At 45.8% G+C, this 16636-nt stretch overlaps 2 protein-coding genes across 2 annotated transcripts; both read left to right on the forward strand. All coding sequences in view use genetic code 11, as the record gives it.

Moving 5' to 3' along the window:
• Window positions 1-219: 219 nt before the first annotated feature.
• EGR_08757 (Tubulin alpha-1C chain) lies at window positions 220-11836 on the forward strand (the record flags this gene model as incomplete). The annotated part of the gene is made up of 18 exons (XM_024498006.1): window positions 220-338; window positions 405-555; window positions 716-804; window positions 867-1116; window positions 1150-1288; window positions 1330-1592; window positions 1751-2101; window positions 3460-3567; window positions 4478-5157; window positions 6048-6165; window positions 6244-6439; window positions 8789-8959; window positions 9042-9120; window positions 9452-9554; window positions 9775-9892; window positions 10329-10405; window positions 10444-11081; window positions 11125-11836. The coding sequence occupies 18 exons, from the start codon at window positions 220-222 to the stop codon at window positions 11834-11836; spliced, it is 4362 nt and encodes a 1453-aa protein (XP_024347583.1).
• A 119-nt stretch (window positions 11837-11955) lies between these two features.
• Window positions 11956-12345, forward strand: EGR_08758 (hypothetical protein; the record flags this gene model as incomplete). The annotated part of the gene is made up of 1 exon (XM_024498007.1): window positions 11956-12345. The coding sequence occupies one exon, from the start codon at window positions 11956-11958 to the stop codon at window positions 12343-12345; it is 390 nt and encodes a 129-aa protein (XP_024347584.1).
• Window positions 12346-16636: the final 4291 nt, after the last annotated feature.

The raw sequence follows: 16636 nt of genomic DNA on the forward strand, positions 1-16636 counted from the left end.
AGAGGAAGCTCATTCCCTACATTATGCGATAAAAAATCATGCACTCATGACTGAAGCACTTAACGAAATTTTATAAATTGTTTTTCAAATTTTTTAACGCAATTTTTTGGCTTTAAATAATCTAATTGTTTTAAGTTCCGCAGTGGTTAATGCTGAGATGTGCAAAATTTGTGCTAGCCAATAGGTGTCGAGAGTGCGCGCCCATGCGGTGACTTCGTGATGGCCAAGTTTGAGTCGATTGAGTCCGTTCAGAAAAGCATTGAATTGCAAAAGGGCTTATTGCAAACAACAGACGATTCTATCAAAAGAATCACAGGTCGATCGCCTGACAATGGAAGGTTTGTTCTTATTTGTTGCTATGCTTATCCGATTTTTTTTTTTCATATTCTATTTCCCTTATGCAGACGCAATAATCCTGATTTGTCAAGTGGACCTCCACGGCGCTTCGTTGCAAACGGTGCTCCACCTTCTGTCTTCTCCCGTCTTAATCCAAATTTAGGCAACTTTAGGGAATCCAAATTTTCTCAGCTGGATAAGCCCGAGACTGATTTGCATGTTCGTACTTTGCTTGATCACTAAACAATTTGCTAATTTTGATCAATTTTTGTGCCGTTTACTTTTTACCCCTCTCTAATAACTGACTGCAAATTTTCGAAGGCATTGGGTGTCTAATTATTTGAGTCACCTATTCTTTTAAAAATGACTGCATTTTTAGGTTTCACTTCCCTCATCTGTTGTTCGGGTTGGAGAAAAGAGGTCTCGTTTAGATGCTATTAAGGAATACAACACTATGGATAAAGGAAGGTATGCTTGATTTTCCCCCTTATCTTGATTCTGACGTAAATTTATGTCTACCTTTTCCCCAGAGGCCGTCGAATGTTCGGCGTGTTGCAGGCAACCTTGACGCAATTCAAGGCTGAATCCAGTGGCGGTGGCAATAATAGTGAAGAGGCACGAAAGCGGCAGCGTCGTCAGGAAATCGAGTCTCGTATCGATGCTAAGGCGGCCGAAGAGAAAGCAGCAGCTCGTCAAGAGCGCGCTGATCTCTTTCGCCAGCGTAAACAACAGCAGGTTGAGCTGGGTCTTCTTCAGCAGAAAATGCGCATGATGCACGAGGTAGGTTGTTGATTTTCGCGTTACCTTGTCTAGTTTGAAGATTGGAAGGAGGAGCAAATCAAAATGGTTGATTTCATCCGCACCGAGAACAACCCGCCAATTTTCTATCGCCCCAAGGGTGACAATCCCGAGAGTGAAACCCGCAAAAATGCTACCAAAGCCAAAATCATGGGTAAGTTTACAGGTTTTCCTTCGGTTGATCTGGTCTTCTAGAGCGAATTGAGGAACGTCGACGTTTCATGGAGGAGGAGTACGCGGAACTGGCGGCCGCAAGACGTCGACGCCTTGGCATAGCGGTGGAATCGGAGACGGTGCCTCCGCCTCCTCTTCCTGTTCCTGCTCCTGGTGGTGACCAGGCTTCGCCTCAGCGCTACGTCCATATCATCAAGAAGACCGCCGCCCCTCCCACGACTGCGGACTTTGAAGATCTTGAGGATGAGCCCGTGCTGATGGATGAGGAACCGGACCGCCGGATAGTTTCCCTGGAGTGATCTCCACTCACCTATTATTCCCTCCTCTCCCTCATCATTGTCCTTTGTAATAAGAAAAACGCCAATTTTTATTCTCTCCGTCTTCTCCCTGCGTGTGTGAGAGTTTTAGTATGTGTGCTATCGGGGCTTTCTTGCTCCCGTAGATGGCAGACCTCGGAGGTTGTGGCGGAGGAATGCCGGCACAGCTGTTGGAGCGCCTCGCAGCGCGCGAGGCCCGGCGTAAGGCGGCAGAGACAACGACGACTGGGGCGCGGCATCGACGTGAAGCGGTAGGCGGGGATGTTCTCCTCCCGTCGCTCAGCCTTTCGATGGACCCGTCAGACGTAGCTGGAGGAGAAGTCGCATCAATTTTCATCTCGCCGATGCACAACACACCTACCTTCTTCCTCGAGCATATGGCTCGTGCTAAGAATCTCCTTCTGGGACGCATTGAGCGGTTAAGGGAGAGGTGTGCACTCACCGATGGTGCTCCCGAACCTGATGAACGAATCAAGGTAGGCACTTTTCCCGCCTTTACATCAATGTATTAGCCAAATTCAATCTAATACTCCGATTTATTTGTATTTACGTCCTTCAAATGTGTACTTCTGGGCTTTGCTTTCTGATAGGTCCCATTTTAGTTCCTTTTTATTCAGGTTAGTCATCCTGTTATGACCTAGTTACCCCGTTCTAAACAGTTGTCTGCGTCACGGAAGTGTTCTTTTGCAAACATTCTTCCTACTTCTCATAATTGAATGTGGGTTTATTCTCCCTTAATCTAAGGTAGCTTATAGATTAAAACTCTGCCTCAAGTGGGTCAATTTTAGTTCCCTGTTTACTCGCCTTTGTTTTGATTAGATTTGGTAAAAACAGCGTATATTCGCGCCTACGCCACTCAAGTGCCCACATTTTTTAATAGGCCTTCGTCTTTAATACTATGACAAGAAGGAATCAGGGTCGCTTAAACAGCAAATGTTTAATTTTACGGGTTTAGTTTTCTTCTAATCGTGTTACTTCATTAAGTCAAAAAATATAGTTGCTCTAATTCAACCGCCGTATTTATCAAAGGCGTCAGGTTGGCACGGCTCATGTGGACGCTAATATTGCTAGAACAATCGCCTCGGAACTAAAATTGGTTTGTTATAAAGCTTTCATTGGTGGATTGCCGATATTTTTCCATTCAATCAAAGTGTCCATAGTTGGTGAACTAATGGAAATTGCAATAAAACAACTCGTCATCTTTCGTGGTTTTTATTTCGTTTCATCAATAGAATTGGTGGAAAATCGGCTATCTGATATTGGCTAGGAGTTCCCTCGAGTCTAACAGGAGCATGCACTGGCTTTTGTGTTTTGTGCTAAAAGTAGTTTCCATTGTTTCTTTGTGATGACTGCTGAGGAAATTGTGTGCTTTCTGAAGGCTGGACAGTTATGACTGAGATGTGCCTCTATTTGTTACAACTTGGAGATGCACGAGAATGGCTTCTTCAGAAGGAGCCAGCACTAGCCAATCAGTAGTGAGAAGCAGGTGCCGTTCTTGCTTGACAATGCAAGACCTCTGACTGCGCGTCGCAAAACTGACACATAAGTGGATTCGCGCTTTGGTAATGCTTCAACAAATAAAACATTACAAGATTTTTAAGGTTTTAATTCCTACAGACGAGAAAGCTGGCTGGAGCTGAGCGCATTTACTGGCAGCTTCCATATAAGTTGTAAAAATCTTTTATTTCTGAGGTGTGCAGTGTCTCATTCATTCACCTTATTTCTTCATGCCCTTACCTGGTTTAACCCACGGCCAGCAGGCTCTCAACTTAAGCCTATCATTAAATCAAGGTAATCAAAGCTGCCTTTCCAGTTTCGTTCTTTTTGCTTCTAGTCGCTTGACGACCTGTTGGATCAAATCGAGGAGCTTCAGCGCTGGTTCACCGAATGCTCTCCCTACCTTAAATCCTTCCATGTAGAACAGGCGCGTCAAGACGTTGATGTGAGTTGGCTGATTTTCCCATTTTAGAGATAGCCTCCCCCCTTACCCCGAAATTCTATCTCTCATCATATTGCATTCATAAGTAGACATTCTTGATCCAAAACTAGTGTGAAATCCCTCGGATTTGTAGATGTAACTGTTGGTTCTTTTCCACTCTACAAAATAATTAAATCATGGTTTGTGCTATTGGGCTTTTCCCCGATGTAAGGAGGTGCGATAGCAGAGGTACCATTTAAAAATGGTTTTTAGGTAGTCTTATCCTATTAGTGCAGCATTCGGGAATGAATGCATCACTTTCAGACGGATCCTCCATCCTCGTTCATATAGAATTACTTGGTGTTATTGCTTGGGCTTTTTGGGACTTTTAATGTGAATGAGGTAAGGATTTGTTTACCCCAACATCAACTGTGAAAGTCATGGTAGAAGCCGAACAAATGGATGCTGCTTGCATGCAGACAAACGACTTGCTTTTCATTTCTTCCACGCCGTTGTCAGATTGTCCACTAAGTGGTAGACCTGTGCCAAAAGATGACCCTTGTAGGTAGATTTTCCTTCAGCAACCGAACACATCCTTGGCTCATTTCCGAACGGCCCACCGCTCACTCGGCAGTTTAAAGGCACCCCTGTAGTTGGAATCGTCGACGTGCCTAGGATGAAGCATTTGTGGAAGAGGAATATGTACTTTCGACTAGCCAATCAGTGGAAAGCACGTTCTGTTCTAGGATGGCAACGCAAGACACCGCACCTCTCAGGGCTGACACATCAGAAGACTCATACTTTGGGGTAGGCGGGGAGGAGATTGAAGTTCATCACCTCCTCGTGGTACTGGGGAATCGCGCAAGATGGGATGTGGCGTTCCACAGAAAAACTTGCTGTTGCAAGCCACTTTTCACCCGCTTCTTTATTACAGGAAATCAAGTCGCGCTTTCACGACGTTCGCGCCTCTGTGTTGCCCAAGAAGAAGTTTAAATTCGGCGCTGGAGGTGGTGCAGGCGGCGGAGCTAAGGCTTCCACCAAAAAAACGCCAGCAGTAACTACCTCTACCTCACCAGCCAAACAGACGCCCACTTTCTCCTCCCTCCTTGCTCCTGCCAAATTCACCCTTTCGCACCTCTCCCACCGCCACGACCTCCGCCTCCCCTCGTCCGCAGACGACGATGACGGGGAAAGTGCGAGCCTTCGTGACCAATCCCTCTGTCTCACCGATCTCGTTGATTGTGAGGTGCGCGTTACTTCGGTCTGCGGTAACTTGGTGGCCTCTCGCCTCACCGGCTGCACTGTCTACACCCTCCAACCCGTTGCGACCTCCGTGATGCTGCAGGATTGTGTGAATTGTCGCTTCGTTCTAGCCTGTCGGCAGTTACGGGTGCATCGAACACGCGGAACGCGATTCGACGTTTTTACCGCCTCTGCGCCGATAATCGAAGATTCTACGGACCTTTTAGTGGGACCGTGGAATGGTGGAAGAAGCACATCTGAGGTACTGGGAACAGTCAACCACTGGAAGGAGGTGCAGGACTTCAGCTGTCCTACGCTGGTAACGACGAAGGCGTCTCAGTCACCGAATTGGAGTCCCCTGCCGGAGAATGAGTGGCTAAAGGAGGGGCAATTGGAGGCGGATTCATAGAGTTTGGATATGGCTACTGATATTGATTATCAGCAGGGGGGTGATTTTCGCTAGGGTTTGTCAAATGTGCATCTCATGGGAAAAAAACCATTGGGTTTAATTTTGAGCATCTGTCGCCTATTTAAGGAAGAATAGATATGCAGAACAAGATCTGGTGTTTTTTGGGGTTTAGTGGTTGGGCCTTCCGGATAGCCGAGGAAGTAGATTGGGCTTGGGGTTAGGTTGTGGCGAGGTGCATCATCGGGTTGGGGTGGGTGTGGCGTGCTGTGATTCTACTCATTGGGGTCCACAGGGTTGTTGGTGGTGATGACGTTGGTCGAGATGTTGGTCGCAAGCGCTCCCGGTTTTGACCGCCGTGGGTTGTAGCTGTCGTAAGGTTATATCGGCACTGATTCGGCAAGCCATTATTAGGCCTTTTATTAAATAAACAGTACAGCCAGGAAAAAGACGGGGGTTGGCGTAATTGTGGAGGTAAATAACCAAGTTCTTTTGAAATATGGATTTATGCAATTATATTGAATAGCCTTGACCTGCAACTAAACATTGAGCCCCAAACTTATATTTGTGGACTCAAGAGCTAAACTTATATAAAGCAGCAAAGTGGATTTTGGAAAGGTGACTTTTTCGAGATAAAGTTGTTTATACTGTTCACAAGAGTTCGCGCGCTTCAAACCTTGTCCCGCATTGTCGATTTGCATTTAGAATGTCCGGTGATGTAATAAATGTTTTCCCATCTCGAATGTTAGTTCAATTAACCGCCTAATCGGCACTTTCAATTTGTCTATTTTCGGTGGCCCTAGATGCTGCCTTCTGTAAACTCTGCGGTCTAACTTGAATTTTCATATCTCTTCAGGGCGCAAGCCACAATGAAGGCTCAGTTACAAGGCGCTCAACTTGGTCACAGTCTTCTGAAGAAAAAGTCTGACGCCTTAACGATTCGCTTTCGTAGTATTTTATCAAAAATCATAGAAGTAATTGGCGTTACATTTTGTCCTCGCGAATCACCCTTGATATAAAGTCTCCCGCTTCTCTTGTGTTCTCCTTCGTAGGCAAAGCAATCAATGGGTGAAGTGATTAGGGAGGCAAATTTCTCCCTTGCCGCTGTCAAATTTTCTTCCGCAGCTAATGTGAACCACTTGGTGATGCACAATGTTACGAAGGCACAAGTAAAAGTGAAGTTGAGCAAAGATAACGTTGCTGGTGTCAATTTGCCTCAATTCGAAGTCTATTCTGAGGGAGCTGACAGTGAGTGTTCTGCTGAGTTCTTGCTTTTACCTCCAATTCTTGCTTGGTCGCACATTGCCATCCCTCCTCTGGTTTTTCCTCATTTTTCGATGTCTTAGTGTTTAGTTGTTTTTTTTTCATTCATAATCTTTGTTGCGTATTTCAGGTCTTTTAAAGCCTTGACTTCTACTTTTTTGAATTTTAACCTCTCTTATATGCCTTTCGCCCGAAGTTTCGTATGTGCTTCCCCGTCAACATTTCCTTCGTGTCTTCTAAATACCTCATGCCCTACAAGACCAATTTTTCGGGTCTCGCTGCATCACTTTCTATGATAATGACATCCTTTTATGCAGAGGAAAATAGACTGATTTCTCCATTTAAAACTTCTTGTGTTGTCTGTTGTTTAACGTAATACCGAGTATTTATCTTTAATTAGGTCTTAGGCACATTTCAGCCAGGTCTTTAGGTTGTCACCTTGGTTTAACCTAATAAATTTCTTATTCAGAACTATTCATATTTTATCAAGGCACAGTTCATGATGTAGTAATTCTTCAATTTCTCTGATTTTATCTTTGCGGTTTTCTAACTGGAGGGTGTGCTATGTTTTCCCATCCCACCTCTTCTGCGGTTACTAACTATACATAAAATGTGAAGCCATTTTTCCATACTTAACAGGATCTATCTCCACTAAAAATATGCAAGAGACAATAATGTTTAAAAGCATTATCATTACGAAGGTTAGATTCATCTCTGTGAGTCTCGTGTGGGCTCTTGTTGGTGTTGCTTACACCACACTACTCGTTTCATAAGCTGATTGAATTGAGTAACACAGAAAAACTTCTATTTATCTTCGGTCTGATCCTGTCCCTCCGTTATGCATCTCAGCCCTCTACCTGGATTTTTCACTTTGTATTCTATCCCATGGCTGCATTCTAACCTCCGTAGTTTCCCAACTGTTCCCTCTCTAATGTGTACAACCTCTCATAGCTTTTTCACAAACTTCGAATTTAGCGTTCGAATTAGCTCTTGCTCGTTTTGCAAGTTATCCTAATGACTGTCTTTCTTTTTTTCAATTCTGCCACCACAACCTTCCCTTGAGCAATTTAGATTTGGAGTTATTTAGTGTACTCCTATTGGTTCTTCCGTTGTTTCACTAGCGTTCAGTTCTCTGCCCGGATGGATAGCCTCAGATGCACCAGATGTACTCGCATCCGGTGATTTTTGAAGGCTTAGAAGTTGCTCTGATCCGGTCCATTCTGGGCTCGCCCCTTTCTTTACTATTACGGTGACTGCGTAAAACTACTAGTCACCGGGACGTTGCTATAATGCCCCCTTTTCCCTTTCTCTTGTCAGTTCTTTTGTTTAAAAAAAAAGGTGTTTTTGAGTCAATTGTAGTAATCTTTCAGGCCACTCTCAATTCAACTAAGTTCATTTTATTGGGAGTCCAAGTCAAACCGGGACTTTGGGTTCCATATGTACCATATGCAATATTCGAGAGCAGGTATATCATGAATTCCGTGGGCCAGTCCAGGCGCATTCAGTCGGGATGGTATGCTGCGGTGGCAGTGCGGGCATACGTCGTCCTATTGAGGGAGCATTTTAAGCCCTACTGGCATAGATGTAAGGGGTGGGGGAGCGGAATCGGACAGTTAACCAGTTAAGCCGAGAACTTGCTTTATTCCGCTTTCTACGATTAGCCAGGTAAAGAGCCAATCTTATAGGAAAGCGGGTGTTCTATGGCCTACAATGGAAGTAATAACGACTTCATGAAGGGAACAATAGTTTGTACAACATTGCAAGAATTGGACGGAAAAGGGGACAAAGTGGCGCAAAAATCGGTCTCCATTACTGTTAGAAATTCGCGTGGCGGTGAATTTTTTTGTGACCAGTGGCGTAGAACCTGAGGATACACACCCGTAAGGAGGCCTAAGCGTGCACAATGCGATGATGGGATCCACAAAAGTAGTGTAAACCAGTCACAAGTTGTCAGCCCCACTTCTCTGTGTGTCGGTAACCACCCCCATCCGATCGACACGCAGTCTGTCCTGCAATCATCCAAGAGGCTATTCGACCTGCGGCAACGGTAAGCACAACAGTTTCACCCTCGGCCTGGAAATCCCCCTTTGACTTCAACCCCTTTCGTAGCCTAGTTTCAGGGTTTGCCCGAGGCTCGTTTGGTACCGTATTCACTGGTTTCTTGACCTGCTATTACAGTATCCCCTTGTACGATCCCAATTCCAGAGCAGGAGGCTAATATTGTCTTTGTTACCTCGACGCCGTATTTTTTTCTGTTTGAGTCGCCGCGTTTGATAGGTGATGGGAGAAGTCTTCGGGATATTACTTGCGACCTTCTTTTCCTCTGCACTGTAGCCTACGAGCTGACGGGTTTGTCTGGCGGTGGTCAGCAGATAGACAAGTTGAAGAAGGCCTATGCCAAGGCGGTGAAACTGCTAGTCAATCTGGCCTCCCTACAGACCTCCTTCGTCACTCTTGACAAAGTCATCAAGGTCACCAATCGCCGCGTCAATGCCATTGAGCATGGTGAGTCTCGGCCGGAAGTATAGGCGGCTTTACCACTTTCACTCGGGATTGCTAACTTGTGCATTTCCATTTGTCGGTCCAGTGATAATTCCGCGGCTTGAGCGGACAATCGCTCACATCATTCAGGAGTTGGACGAACGGGAGAGGGAGGAGTTCTACAGGTCAGTTGCATTTAACGCTCGACTACATCAGATCTTGTTGCTCCTAATTCGTACGTAGTGTCATTTAATTGGTCTGTAGTACTACTTGTACACCAGAACGGAACTTTGGACACAAATCAGCCATGTCTTTATCAGCGAAACACTTCCACTATCTGGCACTCATCCCTTTATTAATTCACCCATTCATGGGACGATTTATTGGCGATCTGCCCATTTTGGACCTACGCATTCTTCCATCTGAAATCGCTCTTTTTGTTTACTTTTTTATTTCACAAGCCTTGTTCTCAATGGTTTTTGATTGTATCTGACTTGGCCTTATTCCTCCGTCCAGACTGAAGAAAGTGCAAGACCGGAAGAAGCGCCTAAAGGCCCAGCACGATGAAGAATTGCGCCTTGCTCACATCGATCCGGAAGCAGTGGAGAATCAGAATATGGTGCGAAACCTCCTCGTGGATGACGATGCGGATCAGATTCTCTTCTGACCTGTTCAAACCTAATCTGGTTTCGTCCGCCACCAGCTACCTTCACCACAACCATGCATAATATTGACGGCTTTTTTTCCTTCCCTTCTTTTGATCTCCCTCTCTTCGCATTCCCCTCCGTTGTACTAAGTCAAGTAGACCTCTTTCTTGATCTATTCGTGTGTGGTGGCAGGTGGTCCATACGCTGGACCCGGGGGTAGGGTGGTTGCGTTGGCCCCGTCCGGTGAGGCAGTCCAGTGGTGGTGGCGCTTGCGTAGGCCTCGATGCACTGCCGGTATTTACCGCTCGATGTTTGTAGCCCCGTCAGGAAATAATTTTAGCGTTTGGGTTAAGGTTCTCATGAAAAAATCATAGGGCTAGTTGTGAAATTCGCGTAGTAAAAAGAGATGTAAGTATTAATTTATGGCTTGGGAACAAATGATATCGGTTTATTTCTCACATGTGGAATAGTTATAAATCAATGAATAAATAGGGAATATGTCCATATCACATACTAATAATTTGGCATGTATCTAATTTACTTTGCACTAATTTGATAAAAAATTCGCTTTAAACCTTAAAGTCATAAGATTTGGAGAAATTTATTTCACTAATTCACTGATTTGTTACTATTGTTCCAAATAATTTATAGCGGTAGCTCAACTTTTAAAATGCTTGTTTTCTCATTGGTTGAATTGCCCTGATACATGTGTCGTTCCACCAATCAGTGATGGATACTACCGTTAGCCTATAAATATGTCCGCGCTTCCGGGTTTCTTCATTCGTTGTTCGTGAGCCTGCCGTTTGCCGCGTTCTCGAAAATGGTGGGTTTTCGCTCTCTCTGATCTGCAACTTTTTTTAGCGTGAATGTATTAGCATCCATGTTGGTCAAGCTGGTGTCCAGATGGGTAACGCCTGCTGGGAACTCTACTGTCTGGAGCACGGAATCCAGCCCAATGGGCAAATGCCAAGCGATAAGACTATCGGCGGTGGTGATGACTCCTTTAACACCTTCTTTAGTGAAACCGGAGCTGGGAAGCATGTGCCTCGTGCTATCTTTGTCGATCTAGAGCCTACTGTTGTTGACGAAGTGCGAACTGGAACCTACCGTCAGCTCTTCCACCCCGAGCAGTTGATAACTGGAAAGGAGGACGCTGCCAATAACTATGCCCGTGGTCACTACACTATCGGCAAGGAATTGATTGATCAGGTGTTGGATCGCATTCGCAAGCTTACCGACCAATGCACTGGGCTCCAAGGTTTCCTGCTCTTCCACTCTTTCGGCGGTGGCACTGGCTCCGGCTTCACCTCTCTTCTTATGGAGAGATTGAGTGTTGATTATGGTAAAAAGGCTAAGCTTGAGTTCTCGATATACCCCGCTCCTCAAGTTTCCACTGCCGTGGTTGAGCCGTACAACTCTATTCTTACAACTCACACAACTCTGGAGCACTCCGATTGTGCCTTCATGGTTGATAACGAGGCTATTTACGATATATGCAGGTGAGAAAGTGGTCAGACTCGTCTCCTAAACTGCTCTTTTTAGGAGGAACTTGGATATCGAGAGGCCAACCTACACTAATTTGAACCGTCTGATTAGTCAGATTGTGAGCTCAATTACCGCCTCGCTTCGCTTTGACGGCGCATTGAACGTCGATTTGACCGAATTCCAGACAAACTTAGTCCCCTACCCGCGTATCCACTTCCCGTTGGCTACCTACGCTCCGGTCATTTCTGCTGAGAAGGCCTATCATGAGCAGCTTACGGTCGCGGAGATCACGAATTCCTGTTTCGAGCCAAATAACCAGATGGTGAAGTGTGACCCTCGTCACGGCAAGTACATGGCCTGCTGTCTGTTGTATAGGGGTGATGTCGTGCCTAAGGACGTCAATGCCGCTATCGCGGCGATCAAGACTCGGCGCAACATCCAGTTTGTTGACTGGTGCCCCACCGGCTTCAAGGTTGGCATCAATTATCAGCCACCCACTGTTGTTCCTGGTGGTGATTTGGCCAAGGTTCAACGTGCAGTCTGCATGCTGAGCAACACCACGGCCATTGCCGAGGCTTGGGCTCGTCTTGACCACAAGTTCGATCTGATGTACGCAAAGCGCGCATTCGTGCACTGGTACGTCGGCGAGGGCATGGAGGAGGGCGAGTTTTCGGAGGCTCGCGAGGACCTTGCCGCCTTGGAGAAGGATTATGAAGAAGTCGGTGTCGACAGTATGGATGAGGCGGCTGAGGATGGCGAGGAGTACTAAATCTCCCCAGTTTTGGTACTTTTTTATCATAAATCGCGCTGATAACAATTGCTAATACAACTGCCCCCTGTCGTTACTTGCTCGGTGTCTTCGTGTTGGTAGCTGGCCTGGTCTGGGGGATGCACTTGGGCTCTTGGCTGTTGGGTTGCCTGCTCGGTGGTAGTGAGTCACCGCGGCGGTCTGCTCGAGGACACTCGGGGGGTGGGGGACGGAGACGTTTTCTCCGGCTGAGTCAGCCGCAGGCCTTGTGGGGAGGTGGCGGTGTCGGGTTTCGCGGTCTGTTGGTGGGGCCGTGCGAGCCGCGTTGGTGTCCCTGTTTGGGCACGGCGCCGGAGGCTCTGCGCGGCGGTGGTGCGCACTGTGAAACAGCGGAATACCCCCGAGAAGTTTTGGGTCTTCGGGTGATTGCGTTTTCCAGTCTCAAGCCGCGCTTGGGTCGAGTTGGCGTGCCACTGCCAGGGCTATCGGGTTCGGTAGCCTGGGGACCGTCAGGTTCTAGGCTGACGTGACCTTTGACCTTCATTTCGACTTCGTGACATCGTTGTTATCACCGGGGGAAAACTACTACCTACTATTGACGAGATGGGCCAAAAGGTTACTGGTATGACTAGGGAAGTCCACACCGCGGAGCGCAGGTGCAGCCCCTCCGGTTCCAACTACCCATAGCCACGCGAAATCGCGACTTCCTCCGGGCAATACCAAGAGGGATTAGGAAATTGAAACTCTCGCGCTCCAATTTTAACGCTGTTCTAGTAAATTTATCCCACCGGGGATGGGGCGATCTCAGAAAGCGAGTTCGTCTGCCAATAGCAGATAAGGCAGTTTAGGTCTGATGTCTGCCTTGAGGTACCACAAAGGCGCGTTTGGGTACCGCTCCCACATCCCACTGACCGCCCACTTCACCGGCCACGATTCTGCCTTAAATGCCTATCCCACTCCCCTGGACTGTCTGCTAAAGCCCACTTAAAGTGTTTAACAGGGCGGCAAACAAGCCGCCTCTTTCGTCGATATCCCATTTACCACCTCCCCTCTGGCCTTGACACTTGTGCGCGCGCGGGGGTTGGAGTTAACCCCGAATGGCGGTTGGGTGGTCCACACAGCCACACACGAGTGTGTAAACAGGGTGCCAGCTACCGTGCGTGTAGGTTGACAGGCAGGCAACATCGCCTAACCTAGCAGGCCTTGTATCGAGCGGTCAGCGCGTGCGCGGCGCGCATGACCTCCCAGTTGTCACCCTGCTTGCAGCCTCATTGGCAGGCTTGCAGTGCAATGGATTGGTGCACCTGTGAAGGCAAATCTAACCCCCTCTACCACCTAACTAGACCGTGGCGATTTGCTTGATCAGATTACTTAGAAGCGTACAAATTTGGCGCTCATGTACTACTTAATTCATTCGGCTTATACTCTGATTGGTCCATTCTAATTCAAATGGCCAGAATGGGGTTCGGTTATTGGTAGTGTATTTACGCCTTGTTTACGGACAAGAGACATCTGTTTTGACGGCTAACCGGGCTAGGAAGCATGTGATGCTGCCACACAAATCAGTAAACATTATTTAGGTATTGGTTGACATGTATTAATTCCCCTTCTACTTACTACTTAATTATCCTAATCGTTTTGTTCCCCCTAAATGAATAATGGAGTTGATCAATCTTAGGTATTTCTGTGTATATGGAACAAACCCTCCAAGCTCTACTACTTATTTACGTCAATTCCTCCTTGATTAGCATAATATGGAATGGAATGCTGACTGTATTTTTATTGGTGCGTTATATACTACTTAGTTCGACCCTAATGCTTTATGCGGTCCATCCAAATGGCGGGATACTATTCTCTCCCACTCAGATCATGCAAATCAAATATCGACAATTGGAGAGCTTAAAAGAGCGACTTAAATATCGACTCATCTTTAAAATGTCATTTAAGACGTCCATATACTACTTAAATCGCTAATTAGTACTAACCTTGCTTAGGATTGCTCTTTCCATACTATGTAATATAGGATGCCTTTCTCTGGACAATCCTCTTAACCTAAGAAACTGTAAGAGGAACAATATGGATACGATGAGAGGATAAATTGTAAAACAATGGATTGTGATGATGGATAATGCGCTACCCATAGAACTTGCGAAAAATTTAAACATAATCCCTCAACAATAATTTTTGAAGGGAAAATACGTTTTTAAGTGGCAGTAAAACCCACAGACATCGCACACAAGGCCATGGAAGTGAAATAGTTCCCGGACTGCGTAAATTTGGAGTCTGATTTGACTTATTTGGAGAATTTTGCCGATTCCTTCTCTTGGCATACAGAATTCCGAGTTTTATGGACTTCTGCGTACTTAAAGCTCGGCAAATTTACGAACCAGCTAGCGTGACTAGGGTCTAAACAGCGACGACTAACAAAGCACCTCTCAATCGGCACAGAGTTAAGCCGCGTTTAATCGCTGCAGTTACATGACAGTCACGTAAAAACGATGCCACCAGCGCAGTCCTCGTGACACAAAGTTGCCCACTTGTAGCTACTTAAATGTTCATGCTTTGGTGCCTTATTTGGACTACAAAGCAGAACTTATTTCGGCCCACCAGCTAAGTGACAGCGGCACGCCGCAGTGAAGGGCCCCGTGAGTTCTCCGCATCTTGATTTGCGCCTTCCTAAATGTGGGTTTTATAGTTAATGGAGCAAAACAATGCGAGGACTTGTCAAAATACCAAAAAAATTCGTGATTGGTGAGGCCCTTTTAAACACACTGCATGCATAAGTTTTTTAATTGGGTGGCTAGGTGGTCTGCTTCAAGTAGAGGGCACGTCACAGCGTCACCGTGTGCTTGAGTTGCCACTTCAAAGGGAGCGCATCAGTCGACGCCTGAGGTGCCCATTGGCTCCAAAGGTCAAATCTACCACAGGTGTTGTCATTACTGGTTAAATGTCAACCTTGATGATTCCCCCACCATTGTGTTTGTGTGCATCGCTGTCAGTAGCCTTGTTAGGTTAAAATTCATCCCATTTAAGTAGTATTTGTCAATCCAAACACTGCTTTGCCTTTGCGTTTGATGTCTGCACAAAAAGGAATGAAAATAAAACGCAAAATTGAGAAATAATAGTCAGCAACTGGTGAGACCTCTACCTGCGTAATTTCTACCCACCATACCAGCATAATTTGTGCGACCGCGGGAATGAGCAATACCACCTTGTAACTGGACCTCGAGGTGCAACAAGACTTTGTCGAGGCGCGATTTGCTTGTTTCAGGTCATCGCAAACCGTGCTCCTATCGCTTCAGAAATGCAGCAATTGCAGACACATTCGGAGCTGTCGAAACACTTCATCACTATATATCGGTGGACAAAGTCTCGAGCCTTCCCTGAAGTCGGAGGATTTCGTTAGAGGTACAGCAGAAGATATCGGCATGGCCCAGGGGTCCTGCCGAGGGGCGGGATAACAATGGCTGGAGCCTTAGATGTCCACTTGGTCAAAAGGCACAATTACACAAAAAATAAACGTATTAATACACTTTTTCCGTGAATAATGGAACTACATACAGACAAAGGCTGAGTCTGGTAAATTCCCAGTTTAGAATGAACTAAATGCCACTCTTAAAGGGTATGCTAGGAAACGCGAGAATTCCATCACCTGCTGCATTGGTCCGGCTAATTGATGAAACAGTCAACTCCCAACACTTCGTTAAAATGTTAAAAAGCTGAAGTAGTATGGTGTGGAACATACTACTTACTGGTGTACAGTAGAGTTAGGAGGCCAAATGACCGGCTTGAAGTACATGCAACAGAGGGAAAGTACATTCTGTGGAGACGTAATTAAATGCACAGTTGAGCAAAATGCTAAGTTCATACAGAACCAGTCTTAGTTCAGTGCTCAAAGGAGAAAAAAAGGAATAATTTTTTTACGGCCAAGGTAAGTTAACCTCGTGGACCCTGATTTGGAAAGTAATTTGAGACTGGGTGGAAAATTAGGACAAGTAAGAGGTCAAATTTTATCCTCTACCACCATTGGTCAAAATTACAAATTATAGCTAAATAGGCCAAAGTTTTGTATAAACAGAAATACCGGAAAATTTTCCGACCAGGGTTCAACTCCGAAGCACTTTTATTAGGGGTCCGTAAGTGGACCTATGGATAGTTATGAAGGAAAGGGTACAAAGGACAGGAATAGTTTTATTTTCAGAAATTATTTTTTCCTAACAGAAATCTACTCTTCTCATATTCAGAGGGTTTGATTTTAGTCGAGATGGCTCCACAACGTCTAGGAGGTAAGTGTGGCGGTGCTCCGCGCAATTGTAAGCGCGTACAGTTTATCGTAAAGGCAGGTAACCCGCACACGTAAAAAGACGGCTAGTACGCAAAATGCTTTGTTGGAAAGTGTGGATACCAGTAAATTTCTCGAAGGCTGCGTGACCACATTTTCGTCCATCGACATGGACACCGGGCCATGCTGGTATCCCCTAGGTCGTACGTAAGTAGATAATACATATCCTGCCCTAGTATTATGTCCCCTCACATCTACAGGAAGTCTCGACCTGCTGTGTGAGGACAAAAGAGTTTAACAAATTTATAATGCTGTTAGTGTTTTGATAATTTTACTTGAAGCAGAATGTTGTATGCAAACAAATGAAGTGGCAAGAATACTTAAAACAGGAACAGAATTTAAGAGAACAATTCAAACATTTTTCTGTTGAACAAACTGAAGCAGAAATGATCATGCAGCTGCTGCAGAAAATTTATTAAGTGACATTATAAGTCATGAGATGCTAACATGTAATACGATAGTGGTTTATCCCTCGGTTC

Source organism: Echinococcus granulosus (assembly GCF_000524195.1).
Source record: "Echinococcus granulosus chromosome Unknown EG_S00118, whole genome shotgun sequence".
Taxonomy (NCBI): Eukaryota; Metazoa; Platyhelminthes; class Cestoda; order Cyclophyllidea; family Taeniidae; genus Echinococcus; species Echinococcus granulosus.